Source organism: Dermacentor albipictus, chromosome 2, assembly GCF_038994185.2.
Source record: "Dermacentor albipictus isolate Rhodes 1998 colony chromosome 2, USDA_Dalb.pri_finalv2, whole genome shotgun sequence".
NCBI lineage: Eukaryota > Metazoa > Arthropoda > Arachnida > Ixodida > Ixodidae > Dermacentor > Dermacentor albipictus.
In genome coordinates, this window is record NC_091822.1 from 79,479,418 (window position 1) to 79,507,356 (window position 27,939).

General features: G+C 44.9%; 1 protein-coding gene and 1 long non-coding RNA gene across 3 annotated transcripts in view; both read left to right on the plus strand.

Annotated features, from left to right (window-relative positions):
* Positions 1–8,971: 8,971 nt before the first annotated feature.
* The window catches only part of LOC139055970 (2-Hydroxyacid oxidase 1-like), a 64,472-nt gene continuing 45,504 nt past the window's right edge, over positions 8,972–27,939 (plus strand). The window contains exons 1-2 of one of the 2 annotated variants that reach the window (XM_070533682.1): positions 8,972–9,854; positions 13,254–13,405. In XM_070533682.1, the coding sequence (XP_070389783.1) occupies positions 9,688–9,854; positions 13,254–13,405 (319 nt within the window). In that variant the 5' untranslated portion in view covers positions 8,972–9,687. The remainder of the gene's footprint in view (positions 9,855–13,253; positions 13,406–27,939) is intronic. The other variant, XM_070533683.1, reaches the window with a different exon arrangement.
* LOC139055971 (uncharacterized) lies at positions 18,205–26,003 on the plus strand. Its single transcript, XR_011512054.1, has 3 exons — positions 18,205–18,636; positions 19,754–19,846; positions 25,375–26,003. It is a non-coding gene; the product is annotated as an uncharacterized lncRNA (long non-coding RNA).

Consider the following 27,939-nt stretch of genomic DNA (forward strand, 5'->3'; position numbering starts at 1 on the left):
TGCTAAAGGGATATCGCACTACCGGAATCGTACCTACTTAGCTAAGTAAAATTGTTTGCGTGACAGTAGGCTTCAGTACTGCGGCATGCAGTTTGTTTCTCGAACGCGTACTTCTCATACTATGGCAACATTTTCCAGCAATTATTTGGCCCTGAATTGCGAGCGTGTGTATCGAGGCGCAGCTGCGAATGTATTGAAGGAAGCTTTCAAACAAAAGCACAGAATTCTTTCCAGCCACGGCCCAAGTAGTTTCTCATTTACGTTGACGAATATGTCTGTGTCGACCGGTGACAAGGCCTTTGCTGCACCGCTTAATTATTATGAAACTTTCCATCAACTTCACCACTGAAGCAGCAGTCAATGGCTGGCATCTTCTTCACGAATGCAACGACTAAGTTCTCCGCCTCATATTTAACCTTGCCAATATATAAGAAATCGACCCCCTCCAGAAAATACATGAACTTTCATTCTGTTCCCCCATAACACCAAACCCGCTGTTGCCTTAACGATCGGTTGCGGGAACACAGTTGTAGTGTCAAAAATGTGGCCAGTGGCTTACTTGCGATGCATTGTAAGAGTTGTGGTTGTGTTCCGTTGTTTCTCACATGCAGCATTCTTGCCCGAAATAGGAATCAGCTTACAAGAGAAATTATTGATGAGGAAGAAACAGAAAAAGGATGCAGGAAATCTACGTAAGCATGTCATCTATCCCACTGACAAGACACTGCTATTCTGGGTGTGTCAGCCTCTCTTGTGAAACTGTTGACTCGTAGTGCCTTGGTGTTGTGCGCACTGACATTCTCATATTATGTGATGTATAAAGAGTAGCGTCGGGACGAAAACTAATTTGTTGGATGTAGTGTGTGTCTGCGTGTGTGTGTGTGTGTGTGTGTGGGGGGGGGGGTGCATACTGCATCCTGCATTATCCCTGCTCTAGATGGGTGGCTTCCAGACGCTAGGGCATCAGCCTTTCTATTCGTCTTTCGAGCTTTCTAGAGTGCCATGTTACCACAACGATTATTATTATTATTAGTAGTAGTAGTAGTAGTAGTAGTAGTAGTAGTAGTAGTAGTAGTAGTAGTAGTAGTAGTAGTAGTAGTAGTAGTAGTAGTAGTATCATCTCTACGACGATATTCGATTTGTTGAAGCCAGCGTGACACATAATTCAAGATATTTCTGGAGTTTCGTGCATTCTTACTCTTCCAAAGAGAGCACCAATGATGTATGCCTTCATGGTGAAAATGGTGATGTCTCGAAAACTGCTAGTGGCTTTGCAGAACATTTATACTTTGTATATAGTGCAAAAGATGCTTGAAGTAACCTTCCCTTAAGTCTGGCACGGTGTGCACACGATCAGTCAACTAAGACCTTGTTTTCAAATGTATGAAGCACGTCAAGCATTAACTTTATTGTGGTGCTGGTGGTATTTCTTCCGCAGTACTTAGCCCTTTCAGACGCTGTCTCAGCAATTGTGCACAGCAGGATAGTACATCAATAGCAAAAACACTGATGAAAGTAATGGTATTTCAAGTGTGTTGTATACATCTTGAAACACTTATTATTGGAACTGTCCTGCAATTTCGAATAACGTGCAGAGTGTTTCAGGAAAAGGAGTGGTCCCAACTCATTATGTCATGTTCGAGGGTCTCCTACCATGCTAATGCATTATCTCGGAGGTAGACTATCACATTCGCTACCTTTAGCGTTGGGTCCCACCGATTATTTCGCTTAGACGCTCATACCAGGAAATCCAGTATTCAATGTCCGTAGCATCGATGCCATTGAAGACCCCTGGATCTCGCGGCTGGGACAACACGGCGGAGGTCAGAGTCTGCGGCACCGGAAGTGCGCGGTCGGACATTGTGGCGCTTTGGCTGTCGATTATCGGGTCAGGGCTCACGCGGCGACCACTTCGGAGCTCCGCGTTGGTATCTTGCGCCTCCACCAAAAGGTGGCGAGGCGCAGACAAGCACGAATGTTGTTTATACAAGGCGAATTCTGAAGGCACGAGCTGACATTAGAACATCGCGGCCTAAGCGCCCCAGCAACAATTACACTTCTTCCTCATCGTCTGTTGTCTGCCTGCATGTCCTGTTCTGCATTGCGACCGTATGTAGCAAATGCTAAACTTTTCTGAAACTCTTTATTGTCCATATATATTTGATATAAAAATATAAGTTCAAATATATATGTCTAAGTCGTAGTTTTAGCAAGCTTCTCATTACAATTCAAAAACATTTCCCAAGAACGAAAATCTCAAATTGCTGAATTAACATTATTCTGCTACCAGTTCTCTCATTCAGTGAACAGTGCCGCGATCATATTAGGCTACCACGTGTATTTATTTACCAGTGTACCATGAGTTCGGGCACGCTGGAGGGAGATATTTGCCTGAAGGTATGTGCTTTGCATTGCATAGAGAAAGTTATTGTGCTAATAGCCACTTAAGCATCTTCGAGCTGCAATCATGGTGTCTCTGCACCCAATGGTATCGATGTTATGACGTCATTTTTACAGCTCCCTAGGAACGATCGTGTTGTCATGTCTACGGTGGTGTTCAAGGAGTTTTCGGCGTACAGGCGACGGACGGACAAATCAGCTAGCCATATACAGCTTCGGTGTAAAAGCGGTTGGCTAGGCATGCAGCGAAAACGCCCACCTTAATTAACCACAGTTTCAGAGCCCCAAAGAACCTGTAGCAAACTAATGACGCAACCCGCAACCATTATCGGATACTCATCAAATTTTCAAATCAACTCTGTGTGGCTCGACTATTCATTTCCTCACGTTGTGCAGTATGTGTACAACACATCCTCCGGCATCACTCGCAGTTTGACGTGGAAGGAAAGGTGTTTCTAAACAGCCTACCCAAAAGGGATTTTAATACGTGAGCTTTGAAGGCGTACTGTTCTGCAAAGAACCTCAAGTAAGCGAGAGATGATTTACACGCCTGTTGATCTTCTTTGTCCTTAACACTGAGTTCATCATTGTTGTCGAGATGCTCAGGTAGGCAGAACAAATACCGTCCAAGGATGGCAGGCTTACCCTGCATGCTTCAACACCACCACCACTTTCCTCCTTAATCTGGTTCGCGGTGCTATCTATTGGCCAAAGTAACTTTATCATGTATACAACTTTACGTACCACAAGAATGTGGCGCCCAGCATTGTGAATTTTCTGGAGGACGTTGTTGCAGTAGCGACTGTCCCATTCTTCGACATCAATTATTACACAATACGTAGTCTCCTTATATAGGTATATCGACATAGTGAGATTTTACAGTATTGCCGATAATCATATCAGGTATTTAACTCGCTTCCGCACCCTCGTCCTTATTCCTTTCTTTCGTTTTATATTTTTGAATATTGCATCTTTACTTCGCTCGTTTTTTGTACTGTTTGTTTTGTCCTTGTTTCTAAGTGTTCGTGGGCGAAAGTTATGTAATAGTTTCTGGGCACTGTAACAAATTTAGTGTTCATTGTTGTTTCTGTCGTAGCAATGTAAATTCGTGCTAGACGTCTGGCCTGCACGTCTCAATCCGTGTTTTTCTTCTACTCATTTATACGTGCAGATTATCAGGAGCCACAATATAAACTTCCAGAGCGCGGCTTCGTCACCTACCCATTAAGCGCCGAAGGAGCCGGACCGCATCACATGGCCGCAAGAAGTTGGTTTTGTAAAGTGGTGGGCAGCGGGTCTATACACTTTGCAGGAAGCCTTAACTGTCTTTGTGGATCAGTTCATAACAAAGGGAAAGTTCCAGGCACTTAGCACAAAATGGGGACCGGAACTGGTGGCGATCTCGTTTGAGCTAGAAACGTAGGGAGTAAAAGGAGCTTCGGCCGAGTACCAGTGCAATGTCTTTTGCCAGACGGAAGTTGGAACAGAATATCATCTTCCGGAATCAGAGCCCACGGAAGTGGATTTCAAGGTGGCAGAAATGGAGCAGACTACACTTCAGCGGTAATCACAGAGGCATGAGTTGGAATCGCATACACGGGAACAGGCCGTACCAGCTTACCGAGTGGAAGTTTGAATGCTATTCCTACTTTTCGCATATTCACCAGCAGATGCGACTTCTCAAGTGCAGCAAACGGCGGATACACAGCGAAGCGGGAGTGTTCGGCGCAGCTACGGGAGGCACGGAAGTAGGAACTGGTATAGCTGGTCTGCCGAGCGTAACTTTGAATATTAGCTCGCCTCCCGGCACATCCGCGAGCCGCAGCGGCATCTTTGGTGCTGCATGTGGTGGAAACCGCTATGCAGTGAGAATCCCTGGCTGGCGCACGCCCATAGAAACTGTTCGGAACTTAGGAAGTGGAAGCGGGAGTGATATTTCTTCTGCACGCAGGAATATCAGTGGAAACATTTTATGGAATGGCGTAAGTGGTGGACGCCGCATTACAGAGGGAGCTCCTGGTGAGAGTAGTATTGTCAGCGGGTTACCAACTTCAGTATGACGACGTGTTTCGTCCGGTAATCGCATTACCGACAAAAAACATGTGCCTTGTTGCAAATGCGACGAGGGAAGCCCCTTAGCCGTCCACAGGCCTCAAATTTGTGGATATGTTGTCGGAAGGGGCTTAGCTGTCGACAGAACAGGCACCTATAACGATGACGGCGGAAGCGTTTTTGCTGTGCTCAGACCAGGTGGACCTCGATATGCTGGCGGCAGTGCTTTAGCAGTTCACAGACGTTTCGTTGACAGATGCTAGTGTGGAAGTGCTACGTCAGGGAGAATGGCACCGCGCAGCAGACCGAAGGCTAAACGAAGACGCCATCTCAGGCGCAAGTAACTGTTCAGACCATGAGGGGGTGAATACACCGGCGAAAGCACCTTATCAATATGAAGAAATGCTGTTTCATAAGCTCGCGAAAATATAAACGAGAGTGTCTGGTCAGGCGGGAGGCACACGGACGCTTCATTGCGTGACAAATGCTTTTGGTCTATGACTGAGTCCAGTGCACAAATGTTCCAGCTTGACGTAGGATCGGGAGGTATGTATATCAATATGTAGGCCGTTGTATTCAGCAACTTTGCCAACAGGCCCTTTCTTGGCTGTTCCAGATGAATTTGTTGCTTTGAAGCCGCCATTAGCTAATTCAATTCTTTGGCCTCCTCCTCACGATGGCGGATCTTTGGCGTCTATGAATACACACAAAAGAAAAAACGTCAATGGGAGAAAGGATCTCAGAAGTGCGTTTTGCTGTAACAGTCCGTACGCTGTGAGTCTTCAAAAATAAAAGCAGGAGTCTTGTCATCAAGTGCCCCACTATCGAAGGAGCCGTGTGAAGACTGATTCGTGCAAAGTTGTAGCTCTCTACTAGCGTGGTGGGTCAGTCTGTGGTGGATATGCCACGCGCCCAACAAAGCAATATTTGCGAGCAATCATCTCAATTTTTTTAAGCGCAGTCGATCACGGGAGAAAATTAGCTCGGGGGAATAAATTAAAAAATAGGCAGGCACAACATGGAATCAGCTAGCGCAAAACATTGTAATTGGAGATCGTTGGGACAGGCCTTCATCACACAATGTGTATAAAATTAGGGTGCTGCTGCTGCTGATCATGATGATGTGTTTAGTTAGTGCCGCATCAACAATGATTTAACCAGGCGTTTATGCAGAATTGGAAGGATTTCCGCATTGATAAAAAATGCGATTCCTTATGGACAGCAACGCATTTTTCGATGTACCAGCACCCTACGTTAACTGTACATACAGTCCGAGAAAGTGGTGTAGAATGTTTCATTCACATTTAATAGCATTGTCACCTTCGTAATTTAGTCATTTCTCAACCCTGGTTTTTCAACTACTTTGGTCAGAATATGTTTTTAAGTAAATACTGCCACGAAGGAATGAAACTGTACTACGTATGTTTGCCTTCTACGTAATCACTGCAAGCCTTGCAAGCAAAGTTTGCGACATACGGTCCGTTAACAAATTTTACAGGCAATGCAATGTGTCTCAAATGGAAATACCACATTACTGAATGGTGTGGTAGTTTTGAGTACTTCACAGTGATTTATTAGTGATTCTGACAGTGTGCTGTCTCGCCAGGGTAAGTTGCGAACATGACAAACAAGCTAGCTGGCGCCTTTCCCGTTCTATATGCTCGGTGTTAAGGACGCTGTCGTTATCCACAAATGCTTAGTACTTGTGAAAGAGCAATTGCGAGAGAGCAAACAAGAGACCAATTTGTACCATCTCGTGCTACGATAACCAATTATAACTTCTTGCAATTAAACATAGCAATTCTTTGACCTCGTTTTTCGTTCGCGCTTAATAAGCGCGAGGTATTTCACTCGATGCAAGGTCTCATCAGGATATAAAACGAGAACGCCATCCAAGCTTTCTTATTTAAGTTAAGCACTATTTGCATCATTCTTACCGCGTGTTCGCGAGAGTAACAAATTCTTTGAAAGTTTCTCTTTACGCCTCGTAGTTTTCGAGGCGTCACCGTTGGAGGGACCCCAGTTTCCTCTTAATGTGAGACAGGACAGCAGAGAAAGTGTGTCAGCGTTTCATGTAACACTTCAAAACGAGCAAAAAGCGGGGGTCTAGCAAAAATCACTTAACCCCTAATTAAGACGCACACAATAAAATATGCCTGCATATAGCCCCTTCTTTCTCGAAATACAAGTTTCATTGGCGACCTAGTTCTTTCAGAAAATCACGAAAATGAGCATATAACATACCAAACGCTTCTAGTCTCAACAACTTCAAAACGAGCAAAAAGCGAGGGTCTAGCAATTATCACTTAACCCCTAATTAAGACGCACACTTCAAAATGTGCCTGCATATAGCCCCTTCTTTCTCGAAATACAAGTTTCATTCGTGACCTAGTTCTTTCAGAAAATCGCGAAAATGAGCAGATAACATACCAAACGCTTCTAGTTTCAACAATAGGCTTACCGTAAAACAACTTTTGCGGTGCCGAGCATACCGTACACTGTGGTGCACGGAACACTGCGGAACACTGCGGTGCAGTGCAGACCGTACGCACTGTGGCAGTCATTGCAAGCAAAACTGTGGTAAGCCGGCAAGAAGTGCACATGCTCACAAGAGGCGAGCAGTGGGCATGGATTACGAACACGCCCCGCAAATGTCAGCCCAGGTGGCGGAAACGGAGGCCACAGTGCCGCCACCGATCGCAGGATCCATGCCTTCTGACTTCAATGAGGTCTCGCGGGACAGCGCGCACGTCTCAAAAAGCTCTCCGTAACTCGGTTTAGTGAGACCACATGCACTTAGCAAAGAAAGTGCCTAGTACGAAAATGGGCGGGAGTTTGCCTTTTCCTTTAGGCGCTTTGCCGACATGCCTAACAAAGTTATGCTTCGGCAACCTAACTAAAGAGGAACGGCATACGGCAGGATAAAGCAACAAAACACTAAATCACTCGTGCACCCACTTTCACGGCTCTGTGTGCAGGCCTGTAATATATAGCAGAATGTCGCAAGGAAACAAAGAAGAAAAAGCAGTAGCACAAAGTCCGAATGCGAATAGGAGCGGTGCTTCACAAGGAAGGCGTTAGAACGCTTGCTACGTTTGATTCGATGAACATGGCAAACATTTTATGGGGGCTAGTTCCTGGAATATCACGACTGCACGCGGTGCTCAGTGGATTAACAAGGAGCCGGTTAACAACGCGAAAAAGTGAGTCATGAAATTAAAACAGAGTTGGCGGATAACATTTTCTTTTCTATTTGTTCACCGGTCCCTTCTTAGATCATTCAGCAGCACGTTGAGTCATGGCGATATCCGGGAGCCACAGCTTAAGCTTGAGCTAACCAGTGCTAAAGCAGATGCCTACAAGTGCACGGTACCGTAGTGACACGAATGCGCTTCCCCAGCACGACCTCATCTAGTCTTTTTTTTTGCATGCTTCTTGGTTTATTTGGGGCCTGTTGTCGCTTTTAGACGGTCTGTAGTGCCTTCGTAACCGATGAACGGGCGGCGAAAACCGTCTTTAAGGGCACAGAATACAACATATTACTCGCACGCTAATTAAATTAAATTATGGGGTTTTACTTGCAAAACCACGATCTCATTATGAGGCATAGTGGGTGACTCCAGATTAATTTTCACCACCTGGGGTTCCTCAAGATACACCAAATGCACGTTGCACGGACGTTTCTTCATTTCGCCCCCATGGAAATGCGGCCTCGGCGACCGCGATTTGATCCAGTGACCTCGTGCTTATCATCCCAACGCCAAAGCCACTAAAGCAACCACAGCGGTTTACTCGCACGTTAATCGGAAGTGTTTTCTTCAACATATACTGCTCGAGACGACGCGACCTTTTACTGCACAGCATATAGCGTTGGCTGTCCCTGTGACATGTTTGCGGTTTAGGGAGACTGATTTTAAACCACTTTTTGCTTCGATTCTTAGGCGATCTTCTCCAAGCATGTGCGGCATGGAAGAAAAAATGTCCCAAGGTATTTACACCACGGAAGAAAACACATGCTCACGCTCCAAGCCTGAGCCCTTTCTACGAGAGCGAATCGTGTAAAGAAAGAGGTCAAATATGAGATAAGTAACGTTACACTCCTGTGGCTTCTCAAAGCCAAACGTTATTTTCCGTTGGGCAGTTACCTTCACCTGCCCCAAATACGTCATCCCAGCGAGCTATGTTTAAGAGGTCCTCAAGGAAAGGTAGCTTTGCTATGGCGAAAGGCGAACAGGTATAACGGCCGTTGCAACCATTACCAGAGCGAACCAACAGCTGCACTTCCTTCTTTTGCTCATCTGTCACTCTTGTTTTTATGGGCCGCAAAAAACCGGATGCACTCCACATGCACAGTATCAGATAACGGCAACGCATACATCAGTTTGTGGTCGCAATCGGATGCGCCTCGTCATTCCAAAACTGCAGTTTATTGCTCTTGCTGCGCCATGTGCAACGCATTCTTGGCTATTACGTACAAAGCTATCCACGAAGTGAAGCTCGCGCTAATGTGTTCAGAGTAGACAAACGTAATTTTTTTTTATTTACTGAAGCCAGCATTTGCGCTCCGGAATCCAACCCACGCCGGTGCCAGCCACGTGGGCTCTCACGTCCGCTCGACGCACAGGTCGTGGTTTACGGCGGCCGTGACACAGCAAGCGGAAGTAACAGCAACCTGCTCTGGGAAAGTGCACGTGCACTTTGTTGCAGCTTTCACTGATGCCCTGCTCTGCCGTCCGCTCATAAGAGGACCAACTTTGGCACACGTCTAGCCCACAAACCTGCCAGTCTGTCTCGGAACGAGTTTCTACGTGTGCCCAACAAAAGACCTGACGATGTGTTGAGCGGACGTATCGTAGTGTGCAGCTGCACGCGTTGGACAGGAGCGTTTCATCAGTGGCACTCAAATCGCACTGACTTGCTGGAAGCATCTGCCTACTAATTTTTGTTCATCAGCAAAACGCTGCGCACCCACCGAAGCACAACTACGCCAAGAAAGGGAGTCGACAGAAGACAGTATCTATGGAATAAAGCTTTCAACTCCCTGAAGACAGTTCTGGAAGCACACGGCTCTTGGAAAACGTTTGTCTTCGCAAGGAAGAGAGAAATACTGTAGGAGTTCTCATCAGTAGTAGAGGAAAGCCTGTGGATAAATTTCAAAAGCGCCAGCGAGGAAAGTACTCAGCAACAATTTGCAAACAGTATTATAGCTTCAAGCAATTTCAAGCAATATAAAATATGAATACGCATTCAGACAGCACTACCAATGCCAACGACATCGCGGTTACCATTGATGACATCGAGCGGTTGGCCCACACGATGCTGCATCCGAAGGTGAAAACTTTCTATCAAGACGGGGCGGACCAGCAGCAAACCGTTTCCGAAAACCTGCTCGCGTTCAAAAGGTAATCAATGTATTTCTTGTTTACGGGTATGTGCTTGTGAAAAAACCCACGCCTGTTTATGCTCCGGTCTAGGGGTCTCGTACGTGACCTGCAGAAATATGAAAGCAACATAAAAGAAACAGAAATATATATATGAAAATATATGAAAATATATGAAACAGAAAAGCAATAAATAAGGCTAGTCGGTTAATGTTACTCCTAATGCTTGTGTAGCAACCACGAACCGTGTCGAAACTGAGAAAGAAGCCGTTTAAAGCGTGTACCAAGGTAACCGAAACACAGGCTATCACAAGTCTGGAAATAAAGGCGTGTTCAGCAGGCTTCAGCTGGTTCAGCAGTGTAATCAAAAGGCGACGCAATTAAAAAGCCACTGGAACCACTTTGGACATAGAAATATTTCACGTTTGGAAACGCAGCGTACCTCCTTCTTTTCGTTTTTTTTTCTTTTCTTGCAAGCATAATGTGTTAAACCAACGTCCAGCGGAATGCTGAAACGCATCTAAATCAGTAGATGTCAGAGGCCCGTTTGCTGTGAAGGAACTTTCGGAACAATTTACGATGCTGAATAAATAGAGCTCATTTTAACTAGGTGGCTTGAGCGCAATATACATTGCGCGAGAATACCGATTGCCTGACTGAATTTTTCATTTTGCTATATTGCTTAATGAGCGCCGCATAAAGGACTTCTGAGAGTACTAGCGGTTCCTCGCCTCCTTGCTCTAAATGTTGTGCTATGAGTTGTTCTCACAGAATTTTTAGCACCGATAACAACACCGGTGCTTCAATGTGTCCTGTGCACGGTGTTAGACGTATTTTAGGTGGACGAACGGCGCCTCCGGAAAGGGGGAACTTCGGTCCGCGTCTTGTGCAGAAGGCCCGAGATGGCGCCACAGTACTCGTGGCCGATGCGAGGTGTCATGCGTGGTGGCTTCGGGGCCGTGAACACCGCTCGAAACAAATAAAAAAACTCAGCCTTCGCGCTATGACGAGCGCAATAAGGTAAAAACGCTGAACAAATACGATATTTTGGTGATACAGCCATAGATATCTGTTCAATATGTCAATTCACCACCTTGAATGTTCGCGATAGGGGGATGTCTTCGCATTCGGACATGTGAAATCGTACATTTAGGAATATGACAGTGAATAAGACGCGTTGAAATGTGACAGAAGTTAGTTTTGTTTGTCAAAGTAATGTTTACCTAGTTAGACAAAAATGGCGTATTACCGCAGTATTACAGCAGCAAAACGTACTGTCGATTGCTGTCTCGGACATTCGAAGCAATTAGCGGTCGTTCATTACGCATAAAACATGTTTGATGAATACAACCTTTGTTAACGCTAGCTTGTTGCACCTAAAACAGTAAATTTTAGCGAAGTGAGTAGTATGAAAACACACGTGACAAACACACGTGAAAGATATGAGTAGTATTGAAAACACTCGTGAAAAACAAAAACTATGACTTCAACATTGAAGCAGCAACATCACTGGACTAGTTTCGAAAGCTTGCGCAACTTTTGAGATTTGTTGTTCTCAATCTTTTTGAGTTGCTTGCAATATTGCCGCATCCGCACTCCTACATAGTAGTGAAGAACTTGTGCTATGATGCCAACTTTATGTTCCTGACATGGAAATGAGAGGTTGTAATTATCTAACACAAAGTCAATAGTTAAGTCATACGCTTGCTTATCGCCAGCGTGCTTCTGAAATTTTCTTGCAGTTTCTTTCAAAAGATGAAATAGGGCAGCATTTGGTTGTGTCAGTCCTCCCCTTGTTTTCAAAACTACAAGAGCTGCTTCAGCTCTTGACAGATCACCTGTTGCAGTCAAACCAAGCTTGCACAGTGAACAATTTGTTTTTTGGGGACTTTCCTGCACAGAAACCCACATAGATAGTAAAATATGCAGTCGGTGATACTGTCTGATGCAGGTACAGTCAAATACATCATCAGAATCCGTCAAGCCTACTCTTCAGCTCATCCAGCCGTGATTAACTGAGCACATCCTCCCCAAAAGCTGACGTCAAATCAGACAAGCTAAGGAGACGTGGCTCTTCACTGGGCCGTAACTGGCAATTCCCGTACTTGGGTGGCTTTACGAAACTGTAAATGGATAGCATACTGTATAATTGCAAAAAACGTCGGCAAGCAGGGACGTTCATTTTGGCCCCCAGCTTGGCGTATGACACCAAAAAACTTTTCCAGACCGTCTTGGTTAAACTTTGCAGTTAACACATATTTGAAATCACATTTCTTTAACAAGTAGTTTGAGAGATGAATTGTCGACAGAAGTCACTCGCAAGTCCTCAGCTGTAGTTTGTGAGAGAAAACTTTGACCTCTTCCTCCCAATCATTAAGCCACTGTAGAGAAGATTCCAGCACTTCAATATCCTTTCCGCCAAATCTAAGACCTTCCTTAGGGTGTCTGCGATTCATGGCATAAAAAGGTTGTTAATTCACACTGTGAAATCGACGGTGCCTTTGACATTTTCAAGGCCCGGTGTACCTTTGTTAGAATACAACTCTAAACCTTTCGCAACACTAATACTAATTTCACGGTTTGCTCACACGAATAGCATAGCTTGTCGTCGAACAAAAAGAATGAAAACAAGGGCGCAACGTGGCGCCGATTGCTTCGACTTGACGGGTTCCGCTCGTCCACAAATGCGCAATAGGAGCCTGCTCGCCCGATTTGTCGGCCCCGCTACCGCTCCTGCCATCTGGTGGCGTGATGGAGCGGAGGTACCGAAGTTCAACGCAGCGAGTGCACGGCGGCGGCGCTCCATCGTTCCACCTGCACTTCTAACACCGCATCCAGCCCAACTTTATGACTAATTCTTACACCAACGTAACAACCCCGATGCTCATTAGTGCCGAACATACGCAGGTTTAGTATTTTCAGAAATAATTCGAGTTGGCGCATTATAGCTCGCAGTCCGTCTGTCGCAGTACACACAGCGCTTTATTGAGTTAAAACTCTGCTCAATTCATAAGTAGAGGCTCCCTTCGACAGACTTCACTGCGTTAACCATTTGCTCCTGATCCCCACTTTTTTCATGTAAGTAAACATTTTGCATGTTAGCGGCTTTAGCAGTTTGGCTAGGCGCCCACGTAACGGCGCTTAGTTTACATTGTTCTTGCCACACTTATTCATGAAATTGCTGCAATAAAGCTATATAAACGATTCGCAGTAACTGTACTACTGACATATTGTGGTTGGCATTCTTAGGCAGCGTTTTTCTAATTTCACATAAAGACAGACATTTTCAACGACTTGGCGGGCTTATGTGCGTACGTCAGTATGGTGATATTTCAATATGGATTGTGGCTGCTTTGTCAGGATGCTCAATGTGAAGTTCTGCCAGAGAAAAGATGTTTCCTTGCACGATCATTCCTGCAGGCTAAGACTCTTGCCCCGTGTGCTGCGAAACGTCACCGCCATAGACACGGAAGTCATGTTGCTAGGACAACGTGTTTCCATGCCTGTTGGAATATCGCCAACGGCTCTGCAAAAGTTAGCGCACCCTGACGGAGAAGCAGCAACTGCACAAGGTAAGCCATTAGCAAGGCATTGGAAGTGATTTTCAGCTACGGACCTCTTAAAGCACTTCAAGCTTAACTCCTAGCGTTATACACACAACAACCGTGTATCATGACGCTATTCGTCTACCTGAAAAAAGAAAATTGTCTTTGAATGGCACGTACTCACAGTAGCCCAATTAAAAAGGCATCGGCAGGGGGCGCAACTGAGTTTAAAAAACTTATGCACATATTTTAGAAAAACACTGTGACAATGCAGTCAACAAACCATTGAGGTCAGGTATAGCTAGTGGACCGATTTTTCATGAGTTGGACAACAGAAATGTAGAAGAGACTGCGGCAACCTCACGACATTTATGGCAACATCCTCACTTCTGCGTGCGTTGATGTGTCAAGTGTGAAACACACGCGCGAAAACCACTCGATCCGTCATAGAACCACTCGTTCCAGCAACGCATCGCGACCGGTTTCCAATGAGCTCGTAAAAACTTTCCTTCAGGAGCAGTTAGTAACCGACAGAGCAGCCATCTTTCCAACGCGTCTTCTGCCGGTTCGGTTTACTATGTGATATTTTTGTCAGTTTACACTAAAATAACAACGCACAAAATGCAAAAGCGAAAAAGCGTTGACAGTTCCGAATGGCTGAACGGAGTGGTCGTCGTACTATGATGTTCATTTAGCATGAGGTCTCTGCGCTGAACTGGGTGGTTTGTACAACATCATGGCGAGCGCTAGGCGTCATTAGACAGTCACGCAACCTTTCGATGATTTTTGGCATTAAAGTTAGCCATGAAGGCTTGACAGCTATTTGGGTGGAAAGGGCATATGACTAAAACATAAGGCGTCATTTTTTGCCAATCATGCTGAGAAGCACAATTACTGATATATCTTGCTCCTCAGATTCGCCAAGTACTTCAATTGGCGGTGAGCAGGTGGACTGGGTCTGCACCTGCCATGGTTACCTTTGCAATAAATGTGCTTGACCTCTCAGCATACGCCATGCAAGAACTCAACAAGGCTGTAGCTGCGTCATCATGAAGCGCTGACTACACAGTTGAGGTGTGTCCAAAGTGGCCGCGTTTTTAGTGAAAAAACGCGACGGAACCTTTAAAATTCTCACACGACCCAGAAAGTGCGGTACGATCGCCAACAGCTAGACATGCTGCAAATAGTCGCTAACTTAGAGTTTATTTAAAGTAGTGTTTAGGAAGAAGTATTTCTGGCCTTCAACTACATAGACGACGCCGAATTTGTAGCACCACTGCCATGCCAATACGTGTTCATTGGCCCAGTAGCTGACTTCACACGGAAGTGAATGTGCGTCACATTAATGTGCGTTGAGTCTGTATACCGTACAGGATAAAAGAAAACCACCGCTTCTGTCCTGAATTGACCTTTTTAGACACGCACGTGCACCGTCCGCACTAGCGACAACGACGCGCGGGACACGCCGCGCGCGGACAAGTTCAGAATGGCGTTTTGCGAGACGCGGCAGCGACACTTGGCGTTCCGTGTTGTCTCGTTCTATACGAAACTTGTTGTTTTTGAAATCAACGTCTTATTTGCCTTGTAAACTGGCATACGCAAGTACTTGCTCTAAAGAGGCTTCCACTGCGAAGCTACTTCTTTCTAGGCTTCTCGACAGTGGCATAGGACGGCTTAAAAAGGACCACATTGATTCATCTCAGAGAACATACAGTGTGTTTCTTTGCTTGTGAGACAGGAGGCGCCACAGCTGTGCTTCTCCCTTCTACACAGTAAAATAATTTACACCCTTGATGGTGAGAATTGCGAATCATAACACCCTTGAAGGGTGTTTTCATTCAAGAAACATCCCATCATCATGACTTTTTGCGAAGCATAGGGAAGTTCTAGGTGCCATAACACCCTTTTACCCACCGAAAGGGTGCACTGACTAAGAATATTGGGGGTGGGTGCAAGGGTGTTTTTGTTTGTTTTTATCACATTCACAAACATACAGTTGCACGAAGAGACGGCGTGTCCCACGGCACTAAAAACCAGTGGCGGATCCAGAAATGTGCCCTCCCCTACCCCAACCGCTTCCCCCCGAGACATGTCGGGCTTTCAGTGCCGACAAAACCCCTGAAGAGAGTCCCCATCCGTTTCACTGTCTGTTTTGATAAGCCCTTTTTAAATATGTCCTGCGAAAAACCTGTTGCTGAAGCACTACTATCTACTATGTCACAGTGTTCCAGGTTTCCAGGTAGCACACAGTTCTTAAATGTCGTCACGCATAAATTCCGAGGAATCCAAAAGCGCGCACCTACTTTTTCTAGTATTGAGTATTTAACCAAAAGAAAAATGTTCAAAATGTTTTCAGCACGGCAGAACTAGTGGAGCTCTTGCTTTTGGGACGCCAGGAATCTAGCAAAATGAATAGGCCACGTGACAGCATGCAGCTGGACGCGCCACAATTGCTCTAAAGCAGTGCGGTCGTCTAGGTTTCGTTCAAGCATGACAAAACAGGCAGAAAAGGGTGCGACGAACCATACGCGGACAAAAGATACGCCGATTCGAGAAGCTTTGACCCCACCTGACCTTCTTTCGCCGAATCAATAACCCCAATTCGTTCTGCTTCTCTCAAGTTTATAAACAAGGTAGGTTCGTTGGCAAACTTGAGCCTTCTCACCCACCACAATGCTTTGCTCAAGCAGCATCTGCGGAAAGAGCCGTGCAAAACGCTCATGGCTTCGCGTCTGCGTCAATTTACGATGCTGGCTGTACAAAAAGAAACTGTTAAGTTTGTAGTTGTATAGTAAAGGAAAGTTCTACTTGCTTACACACAGCTGCCTGAACGGAGTGCTAAAAAATAAAGGGAGAATAATCTAAGAAAGTATAGAGAACCAACGTACAACTTGCGATGCATAAAGTATTTACAACACCGACTAACAGCGGTATTTACTCAAATATTTCCCCTCCCAAACTGGAGACAGTATTATTGCATGCATGAATAGGATATTAAGCCAATCATTGCAGATATAACGAGATTCCAGAAATTGGAGGGGCATTTGCAGACCCATCTTTGTTCACGGAACAGTGGTGAGCCATTTTTCAGTGTGCGCGCTACTGCCCACCTGCCAAGTACGTTCGCGATGTCTTGGCATATGCAGACCCGTCTCGCGAGACTCGCCCGTCTCCCCTCGCTAGACGGGTAGGACAGATGCACATGCTGAATACGGGAAAGGAATACTTTGCAGAATGAAATTGAATTTTGTCAGAACACCAGAGCTCTGGATTGCAGGTTACAGCGTGCACAGGGGCGTTCTGCCAGATTTTAAAACGAAGCTTTCTATGCCTCCTCCCTCACTCTTTCCGATTCTGCTGCTGCTGCTGCTGCTGTCACTGGCTTGCCAGCCGCGTCGGTGGCTAGTTTGAGGGCGTGCATAATGAACATGAGAGGGACGCGGGGAAGGCGTGTGCGAGTCCTTTTAGCGAGAACTTCGTGGGCATTGCTACAATACTTCTTGGACCACTTTGGCCGTCACAATGCCCACTGAAACACCCTGGCCATCGACACAATGCCCTCTGGAAGACTAATTACGCGTTAACCCCCTTCTGCCCACCCCAACCCACCGCAAAAGTAGTGCAGAAGGTGCAGCACTTACTTTTTTGTACTCACATGCAACAGCGCAGAGGAGAGACAGTATGATACTAAGGGGAGACAAGAGAATGCTTAAAGCCAACACCCAGACGAAATGTCATCACAGTTCCCACACTTTACCAAGAAATTGTTGTTGTCATTCAATAGCCTTTACCACAGCTGCACCCTCGCCGAGCAAAGGGGTTCGGCGATGGTATAGGCACAGCTATTGAATAGGAACAATACTAAATTGCTCTGCTCGTGGTAGTTTGAGGGCGAGAGTAGTTGGGTTGAAAATGACTTGTCTACCGCATGCACAAAATACCTCGATTGTGAATATATCTTCCTCATTACCCCTCAAACTGCTATTATAAGCAACTGCAGTAAGACAAAGACCGACATCAGATTGTAAGCGACAACTCACGGGGCTGTCCACCAAAGAGGAGTCGTTGTTATATTTGTTCTTTCTTTTGAGCGGTCATCGGCCGCACTTGCTCACCCGCTCTTAAAAAAAAGAAAGAACCCCCCCCCCCCCCCCCCCGAGATCTGGATTCGCTTCGGTTGCACTTTCACGACACCACGCAAAGACTTCGTACTTGGAAACTTAAGGTTTTCGTGTAGTTCTGCACATGTGAAATTTCGTGGTGTCGCCTATACGTTTAGAAAGCTGTTATGCAAGTACTTTTATATCTGCCGTTCGTCCAAGCTATTTAAAATTTGCGTGAGCACACCAGTTCAGAAATATGAGCATTGTGAACTTCTTGAAAATGGCAATTAAAGCTTTTTTTTCTCTCTCTCTTTCTCTGCGCATAAAAGAAAAGACAGACTCGCAAGTACCTCTGTATCTTATAAAATCAGGAAGGGCCACGTCTCTTTACAAATGAACGTCCAAGCAAACAAACAAACAAAAAAAGCATCGAGAAATAAATTCACTTACACGCAGTTACCAGCCCACCTTTGCCCCATTTGATTTGATATCAGGCCATGTTTCTGGGAATAAATTTCCAGTGAAACTACCGGTAAACACAGAAAATGGCTTAGAGGTAGCGTAAAATAAATAGCTTTGAAAGTAATACACACACGTAGTTTAAAAGAATATTTGTTTTTATGCCTTGAAAACGAAACCGAAATTGAAATAACTTCCCCCGACGGGTGTCGCCGCTATCGCCGCTACGTCATTTTCTACGTCTCGCGGTGGGCCGGCGGGCCGTCGGGTGCATGTGTGTTCTCCGTGACATTCTTGAAGTTGTGAGTAATTAGATTGTTTTTTGCTGCGTTTAGGTTGTACCACCGCGTTGTTCTCGCGTACTTTTGTGCTCATCGACGCGAAGTGAGCGTCCGGAGTGAAGACGACGCGATTGTGCGTGAGAAAGAGGGCAGCAGCGGCCTACGACATCGGTGTTTCTTTGTGAGAGTGTGTTTACTACGCCTACGACGGCCGTCATTCGTGGCGACGGAGAAAACAACTTCCATTCGGCCTGAACAGTGATTAAGTGGACGTTTTGTTTTTCGGCGGAATCCATCGTCAACATCGTCCATCCACTACGTAATCGAAATGGTGTGCCCACAGTACACATCGTGGCAGCGCTCCGCCTTCAAACCGAGGGCCTTTTGCAAGGCGCATGAACTGCTCATATAAAAGGTACGTACGTAGCCACGTTCAGCGTCGCGTTTTTATGGTGCGTCATTGTGGTAGTAATCTTCGCGCAATTTATTTAAAGGACAGCACAAGGTGTGTTGGATGCGAGTGTAGTATATGTACTCCAGGCGTAGTAACCTATGGGCACCGAATGTGAAAAAGAAAAAAAAAATGAATGTTTCATTGTTCACGTGTCCTCAACTAGAGTTGTAGAGAATTAAGTACTGCTACGCGTCAGTATCCGGCGCAGGCAGGTAACTAATACTTTGGTTTGGCTAATTAGTTCATTCTGTTACTAAAGATGGGCGCATACTTATACCGGTGTCACACGGCCACTTTCGATCACGATTGAGCCTGTTCTGGATCGAAATTTTCGACCGCGATTGGCTCCCGTCCGCCGATTGTGCAACGAGGCCAAACGCCTCCAGAAATTCGATTCCAGTCAGGATCGATCGCGGCCAAAAGTATGCAGTGTGACAACCGTATTAAATGTCGCTTGCGTACTTTCACTCAATTGTTATTGTTCTTTTTTTTTTGTCGGAGGTCCCGTGGTAGGTAATGGCGCAGGCAGCTTGCAATGCTTGTGCTTTCATGACTAGAACTAATGCAAAACAAAAGAACCACGACCGTCCCGGCTATGTACTTATCCTTCGCTTTAAGTTGTGCTCGTTTGTTCTAGAAGCTCTTGTGCTGTTGCGGATGAACGCATGGTTGCGCTATTTGTTTATAAATTTATCTTTTTGTATAAATAAGCACACCGAGCCTAATCAATTTTTTTCTCGTCCTTGAACTCGTTTCTTGGTTTCACGCAGGCGTGCTTATTACTACTACTATTTGTTTTCTTGTTGTGTGACTGAACCCTGCCTAAGGCGTCCTGTCAGTTGTCAACAGTATTTCTGAAATGAATTGCACTGAGCATCCTACGGTTAGAGTACGTTTCACTACCTTATTTTAATGTCTAGTTATAAAGGTAGGGTTATTGTAACTATTCTTGGCCTTTATATATGTATTTATTAAGCTGGTAAATGCTTAATTGTATTTGCTGTTTTGAGACGTTCTTTTATTGAGTGGTCAATCTCGGGTGGTATTAATGGTGGGTTGTTTTCTTGTGCCCATCCAGTTACAGTCAGCATGAAGCAATTGCATGGGAACCGACTGGCTGTCTTGGGCCTACACATTGCTGAAAAGACAGTGAAGACGTCTGAGCCGACAGGTATACTTTTTTCATCACAATTGGCCTACATATTTCTTACAGGAGGATGAAGACCTCCCCCAGTGAGCTCCAATTACCCCTGTCTTGCGCTAGCTGATTCAAAGTGAAGCCTGCAAAATTTTTTGACTTCATCGTAGTCTACTTCTCTACCGTCCTTCACTACCCTTCTCTTGGCATCCATTCTGTAACTCGAATGTGCCACCGGTTATATGCCCTATGTATTACATGGTTGAAGAAGGCACTTTGGCTAGTTGGTGCTCATTGCAGACTTGAGACATCAATAACTAGCGTGAAAAAGACAACATCAAGAAGCACATAAGGAAGAACTCTAAACTTCAACTGAAATTTTTGCTACACAGAAACATGGAATGCACAGAATGCCGACGGACAGAAACAACAAAGGATGAACAGGTTAATTTCACTTACGAACATTCTTGGTAAGAGCCAGAGACGGGTGCTTACACACCTATTCCCCGCTTTTTTGATGCAAAGTGGTTCATATATTTCCCTATGTACCTGCTTCTGGAGCTGTCTGAGCACACGATTGCTTTGAAACTGCTTGGTGCATGAGCACGTATGGCGATGATTGGCCATGTGGCCACCAGCCACCAAGGCACTCAAAGCTGCCCTATGTTTCCTCAAGCCAAACAGGTCGGTGTTTAAACGACCGCTTGGGGGAACAAAGATAGCGCAGCTGTCATGGCTGGTGGCCATCTGGCCAATCATTGCTGTAAGTGCTCATGCACTGAGCAGTTTCAAAGCAATCGTGTGCCCAGGCGGCTCTAGATGCAGGTCGACATGAAAATATTCGAAGCACTTCGCATCGAAAAGCGGGTGATAGGTGTGTAAGCACCCCTTCCCTGGCTCTCGCCAAAAAAGAGTGTTCGTATCTCGAAATGAACCTGCCCATCGATTTGCTCCGATACCTCCTGTGTCAGGCAGGGAAAAGGAAAGATAAATGTTGCTTCCATGCGTCGAGGTCGCATCCCCTGAATCCTATGTTTCTGTGTAGCCAAAATTTCAGTTGAAGCCTAGAGTTCTGTCCTGTGTGCTTCTAGCTGTCGTCCGTTGTCTTTTTCGCGCTAGTTAATGATGTCTCAAGTCTGCACTACATGGCCTGACCAGCTCCCTTCTTTACTCTTTATGTCAGCTAGGATATCAGCTCCTTCGTCTGCTTTCTGAACCAAGCTGCTGTCTTCCTGTTTCTGCTGCCATCAGGATAGGAGTGGACATGACAAATGAAACTGAATGTCATTTAGACAGAGGAGCAGTGAGACTTCCTGTGCTTTACCTTTTGTTGTTGTACATAATAGTTGAAATTGCACCAACACATCTTTTCCACCTTGTGATCTTCCCATAGCTGCGGCAAATAAATATATAGGCTTTAAGAAACTAGAAATGCAGTTTGCCTAAGAAAGAGAATACTCTTGCACTTAAAGGTAATGTGTATGATGCTCTGACTCCTTTGATGCATGTGCCTTGAGAGGTGTTGATGCTGTTCTTCATTTCTTTCTCAGCAAGCTTTACTTGATGGGTCTGACTTTGTATAAAGAAATAAGTTCTAAAGAAACCATAATACCTAACAGGCAGAATTGTCGAGGTTGAAAGCCAAGTTTTCTTTCATGACATATTTTTTTCAGACTGTACTGGTTGATCCATGATGTTCGACAGCGCAGACTTGTACAAGGGACGTCAAAAGTGGCGAGAAATGGAACAAATGCTATCGCCTCTTTCTCCATCCTTTGTCGTGTTCACATTGTCTAACGTCATCGACCGGTACCAACTAGCCCGTTTGCGTACCTGTACTAGTTGGGCCATTTATACTATGGTACTCTAAACCAAATGTGATAAATTCAAAATTGGTGCCTTTTCTATCTTTGTACAAATAACTGTTTCATAAAATAGTTTAAAGTGTTATGGTTTATATCATGTTTCGACACCACCATAACCTCATAAAATATCTTCATGGATGCAAAAGGTGCCTCTTGTGCAAGTTCCGTGCTAGCCTGACATGGAGAACAAACCTGGCAGAAGATAGAGCACATGCTCTTTTGTAAACAAAACGCATGATTGCATTTTCTTGGCAGTTATTGCAATGTTTTCTGATGTTTATCTGCATGAACATTAATTATCTCAGCTGCTAAAGACACATCACTAGACACTGTGAGCAGAAAAAAGTCTGATTGTGCAGTACTGTTGAAGTCATGCAACATTATGTTTAAGCAAACTGGCAGGGATGCTAGCTGTTAAAAAGAAAAAGCTGACTTCAAGAAAAATTTGCACTCCTAAATGTGGAATTGAAATGCACTATGCTTATAAGCTACAAAAGATTTCCAGGATGATCAGACTAGTTACACTGGCCATTTGCTGATTCAGTAAGGTTCACTGAAGCTTGTTTTTAAATTCACAGTTTTTATACAAGGTGATTTTCAGTTTTGTGGAATTTTTAGATATAGCCCTGTTGCATATTGCATAGTTCTAGTCCTTGAGCAGGAATATTCAAACAGGCAGATATATCTTGCACGAGAAATCGAAACATATCAAGCTAATTAGAAAATTTTATTATCTTTCGAATGAATTACATTATAGCGAATATAAATGAAAAGAAAGCGGCTTAACCAATGAACCCGATGTTTATTAATCATATCCTAAGAAGCCAGCAAACGCTGACACCAAGGACAAGTTAGGGTAAATTACTTGTTATTAACAAATGAAATAAAGAAATGATAAATAAATGGAAATGAAAGTGGATGAAAAAACAACTTGCCGCAGTTGGGGAACAAACCCATGTCTTCGCATTACGCGTTAGATGCTTTACCAATTGAGCTACTGCGGGCGCCGTTTCCCCATCACTTTCTTGGGTATTTATGTTTCCTAGTAGAACCCTGGGAGTGTTTGCCAGCGCCACCACATATCTGGGGCACACATTGTAATTTACGAATCATAGCCAGTGACATTACAAGGTGTATCTACTTGGAATTTATTTCCAGAATGGCGTCAATTTGGAGATATGCACCATCAAACTTGCTGTAAAAATGCACTGTTGTTCCACTTACTTTTTTAACAAAATGTGCTTTTATGCACTGATGCACAAAAGTAACGGGAACACCCTTGTGTATTGGTCTTTATAAGGGAAATATTCCTAAACTGGTGTCATTCTGGAAGTTCAAATGCATATGTCTTCCAAGCTCACTGGCTACAATTAATAAATTGCAATATGTGCAGTAATATAATTAGTTACGAAGTTAATTAGTGATTTTGTTATTTAGTTGAGCATGTGTTTCGATTTCTCATGCTAGTAATGTCCACCTCTTCAAATAATCTAGCTCAAGGACAAGAATTATGCCATCTGCCGCAGGACATTTTTTAAAATTCCATAAAACTTAAAAATGATCACCCTGTACAATCCTACTACAGTGCTAAACAGCCAGCAGCCTAATCATCACATATAAGAAGGCCGTAACAACACTGACAAGTGCACTAAAGTTTTCTGCACTTCACAGATGAAAGATGTTGGCCATTAGAATGTTTGATCTCAGTGTAACTCACAATCATATAACCAGCAAGATCAAGTGAAAGCAGATCACAAACTTCATACATGAAAGGCTTTAACTGTGCTTTGATTAAAATAGCTAAACTTCTGTTAAGCATGATGGATTCACTGTGTTGTTTCAGTTAAAAGCATCTAAATGATCAAATGCTAAAGTGTTCTAGCTTGGAAGATCTTTAGGGAAAACCTCTGTAATAAAAATACCAGCAGGATTATGTGCTTGCTTAGTGGAGATGGCTAAGATGATGACAGAAGGTGTAGGTAGGGCTTCTTTGTAGTAGAGATGCCAAATAGTTCTGACAGAGGGGTTGTTACCAGCCACTGTGTAAGTCAGAGATTAAGAAAAAATAAAGGTCAGCTTAGTGATGCTTAGTATAAAGAGAACAGGAAAACGAAACAAGTAATGCTAAACTAACATTTTAAAATTTTCGTTGAATATGTTACAAATAATTGTGTCAAATATTTTAGAGGAACCATGCTTGATAAACATTTGCAGAGCAACCACCATGACAATTAGGGATCAAGAGCACACCAGTGAGGCGAATTTAGAAGCCTAAGATCACTAAATTCTAGTTTTGGGTCAAATGTCACACACAAAAACAAACTGCACAGCGTTATTGCTGTAATATGAGGGCGGTTAAGAAAGTAATGCCTCCAAACCCACTACTTTACCAGTAGTACTGCAAACATTTTGGCTCTTTATCATTAATGCACTGATGTTTAAGCTATAGAATTTCACTTGACCCATCTTCCTATCTCTTCGCGTTCCAAAGTAATTGAGCAATGCATCGCATCCAGTGGTGATGTCCGGTTGAAACAGTGGGCTGTAATTGAATTGAATTTCTCACTGCGGAACGTTCTGCGCCCTTCAACATTCATTGCCATCTGAAAGCAGTTTACGGGGATGCCGGTGTTTAAGTCAGCATTGTGCGTAGGTGGGCAAGTACTGAGAAACATCAAAATCCAGCCGCATCAAATGTCCAGGATCAGCACCGAACTGGACGGCCCACAACGGCTTCTTACGAGGATCATCAACATCAGGCAAACGAGTTGAATCAGGTCAATCGTAGGATCAAGCAACACCAGATTGCTACAACACTCGCTATTTCCATTGGTTCAGTGAACCACATAATTAAAAACCTCCTGGGTTACAAGAAGAATTGAACTTGTTGGCTATGCTTCGAATTTTTCATGTCAGTTGTCAGTTACCGTGACACCCAACAAGCGCAAGTCTTCTTGTAACGCAGGTCGTTAATGATGTGGTTCACTGAGCCAACGGAAATGGCGAGTGTTGTTGCAATCTGGTGTTGCTTGATCTTGCGATTGCCCCGAGTCAACTCATCTGCCTGATGTTCATGACCCTCATCAGAAGCCATTGTGGGCCGTCCATTTCGGTGCTGATCCCGGGAGATCTGATGAGGCAGGATTTTGGTCTTTCACAGTCCTTCCCCACCTCCGCACAGTGCTGATGTCAACACAGGCATTCCTGTAAACTGCAGTCAGATGGCCATGAAAATGTTGATATGAACACAACCTTCCACAGTCAGAAATTCAATTACAGCCTGTTGTTTCAACTGGACGTCACCACTGGATGCCATGAATTGCTCAATTACTCTGGAACGAGAAGAGATAGGAAGGCGAGGCAAGTGACATTCGATAGCTTAAACATAAGTGCATAAATGATAGAGTTCAAAATGTTTGCTGTAATATTGGCAAAGTAGTGGGCTTGGAGGCAATAATTTCTGAATTGCCCTCATATAATTCTGTAGCCTGTCTCTCCTACATTTATGATGTGGCAGATTGAATGCCTTATTCTTTCGAAATAACGATTTCTTGGAAGTAAGCACTATCTGTGCTTGTTTCTTTAACCTGCTCTTCATGTGATCTTGAAATATTAAAGTGAATGATGCAGAGAAGCACAGCTTGTCATGTTTCGTGTACTTTTCCCGACATTAAATTGCAACAAATCATTTTGCAGGTAGAAAAGAAGCAGATGGCTACAGCGATCAGTGAAGAAATGGCTTCATCTATGATGGCTCGCCTTAGGACATTGGAATGCAGCTACACAAAGGCATAATCATCCTCGCCTCTGCCCTGGAACTTTGGTTTGAATGAGACTGTTCTTCAACGTAGAACGGCCACAAGACTTGTCACCACATACAAGGCATAGTGCAAGCTCTAAATATTGTACAGGAGGCTAGAATAAATGACCCTCCATGCAGTCACTCTGTGTCTGTGGTAAATGGGACCATCACACATGATTATGTGTTTTCTCTCAAAGTTGCTATGCCGTGCGTTTGGAAACACATTACCTATTGTATGCACACCATACATAACATTTCTGTGTGCTAGCCTGACTGTGGACTTACGAAACAAACAATGAAGTGCATATGAACCCGCATCCACATGCCATACTTCAAGGGTTATTATATTGCTCATTACACCCGATAGGTGAAGGGGTAATATATTCCTGATCACACCCTTACACCCCGTGGGTCGAAGGGTAATATGTTGTTCAAAACACCCTCAAGGGATAGGGTGTTATTGGAATATAGAATAACCATCATAAGGGTGTAATTCCCTATAGAACCCACCTTTTTCAAGGGTGCTAGGGGGTTAGTTATAGACACCGAAAAAAACCCTTAGGGGTGTAAATTATTTTATAGTGTAGCCGGTGCTCGTTTTGCGGCTGCTGCCAGAAATGGATTTCGCACCTATTCTGGCAGTTGCCCGCGCGTTGCTGCCACTTTTCATGAATCTTGCCGCTTGCGACAGAATCGCGCAACGCGCGCGGCTTGTCGCGCGCGTTTTAGCAATTATCTGGATACTGTAGGCGCATTACTGCCATCGTCGTCGTCGTCGTCGTAGCCGTGGTGTTCCGTTATAAAGTTCAAGCGCGATAACAACGTCTTCGCGCGCTGAATTGTGTATGTGCGAGTGATATTGCGGAGTGACCCCATGACCACGGCTCAGTTCTGCGCGCAACAAGGAGTAAAGCGGGGAGGAAGCGCGCTGTCCTCCGTCGCACCTGAGGTACCGGGCTGAGTGGAGAGACAGGAGGGGGCTTTCTACTCCGGCGGCTGCTGCGTACGGCGAGGCCGTATGGATGCCGTATCTTGAAAGCGATCTTCGTTGTGGGCAAAGTGTGCCATAGAGTTTCTCACTATAACACCTAGAGGGTAATCTGGCGCCACCGTCTATGCGAGTTTCTTAAGGGGGCGCCATGCCGTCATGGGAATGACGGTATATCTGTCTGCGAGGCTCGTGTTGGCTGGTGTTGTAAGAGGCTTCGTCTAAAACGTGGATATGGCCACGCAAATAACGCGTCCTCAAAGTAAAATCTTCATAAAACGTCTCCATTCACGCACATTACATCTTTACTCACCCACGATGCATGACCAAGCGAAGAAAAGCATGAACAGACGACCAACTGTTTCAAAGCGAGCGCGAACCTTGTCGTCTGTCTTCCAACTTTAGCGGCCCGCTGATACTTCTCATGTAACATGTAGTCGTACACACAATAACAAGTTCTCATAGTTAAACAAAACATGTTTTCGCGTAAAAATAAAGCTAAAACAGCTTTTCACGTGCTGCTCTAGTAGAAAATGAATCATTGTGACAGACGGAACGGTACTTGCCAAGCGCGTCTTCAAGGTGTCCTGTCTCTACGAGAACCATGCCAATCCGAATCCACAATATACCGGCATTCCCATGCATACCACAGCGCAGCAGCGCCAGATTTCCCTCTAGGTAATGTAGTGAGAAATTCTGTGAAGTGCGCGGTCGCTTGGGCCTCATCTTGAAGGCAATCTGCGATGTGGACAAAATGCCCCGAGTGCTGGTAGCTTCGTATGCACTGTTCTTTCTACGCTTAGTTCACGTTGAAGCAGGCAGCAGCACGAAGGTCAATTTGCTCACTGCTGCTGCCCCGCTTCCTCACATGACGTTTTGACAGCGAGTTGCCGCGGTCATCGAGTGAGATGGGTTCATGTTTACCTCTGCGCTCGTGGCACCGTGCTTGTTAATTTAGTCAGTAAGCGAATGTTTAGAAGTTTATACGGCCGATAAAACAACTATCCTAACTTTGAATAGATGCCTTCTATTTTGCTATCGCGAGTGATTCTTCGCCTTTCGGGTAGAACTGCGTTTTTTTTTTTTTTGACGCTAGTGAAGACTTACCTTCAGAATGGCTAGTCGGAACATCGGCCGCCGCGGCCGCCGGAGACTCATCTGTTTGCCTTGTCTGCAGCATGCAAGTTGCACGCGAGCCACGCGTGGCATGACGCTCCCTTTATCCACAATACCTTGCTCCTAATCAGTAGAACTACGGCCGCCGCATAACGTGCTCGCGCATTTCCGGAAAGGTCTGTTGGAGCACCTGCCGCGATAAAAAATCCAGCCACGTATCCGCGAAGGCCGCAAGAAGAGTGAGCCACCGTGGGCAGAGTTGACAGAACCCGCGAACCATAGGAGCGATGGTCCCAGAAACAGCAAGTTGACGTGGCCACTCAAGCCAGGTAATATGATGCGTTGTTATCGCACG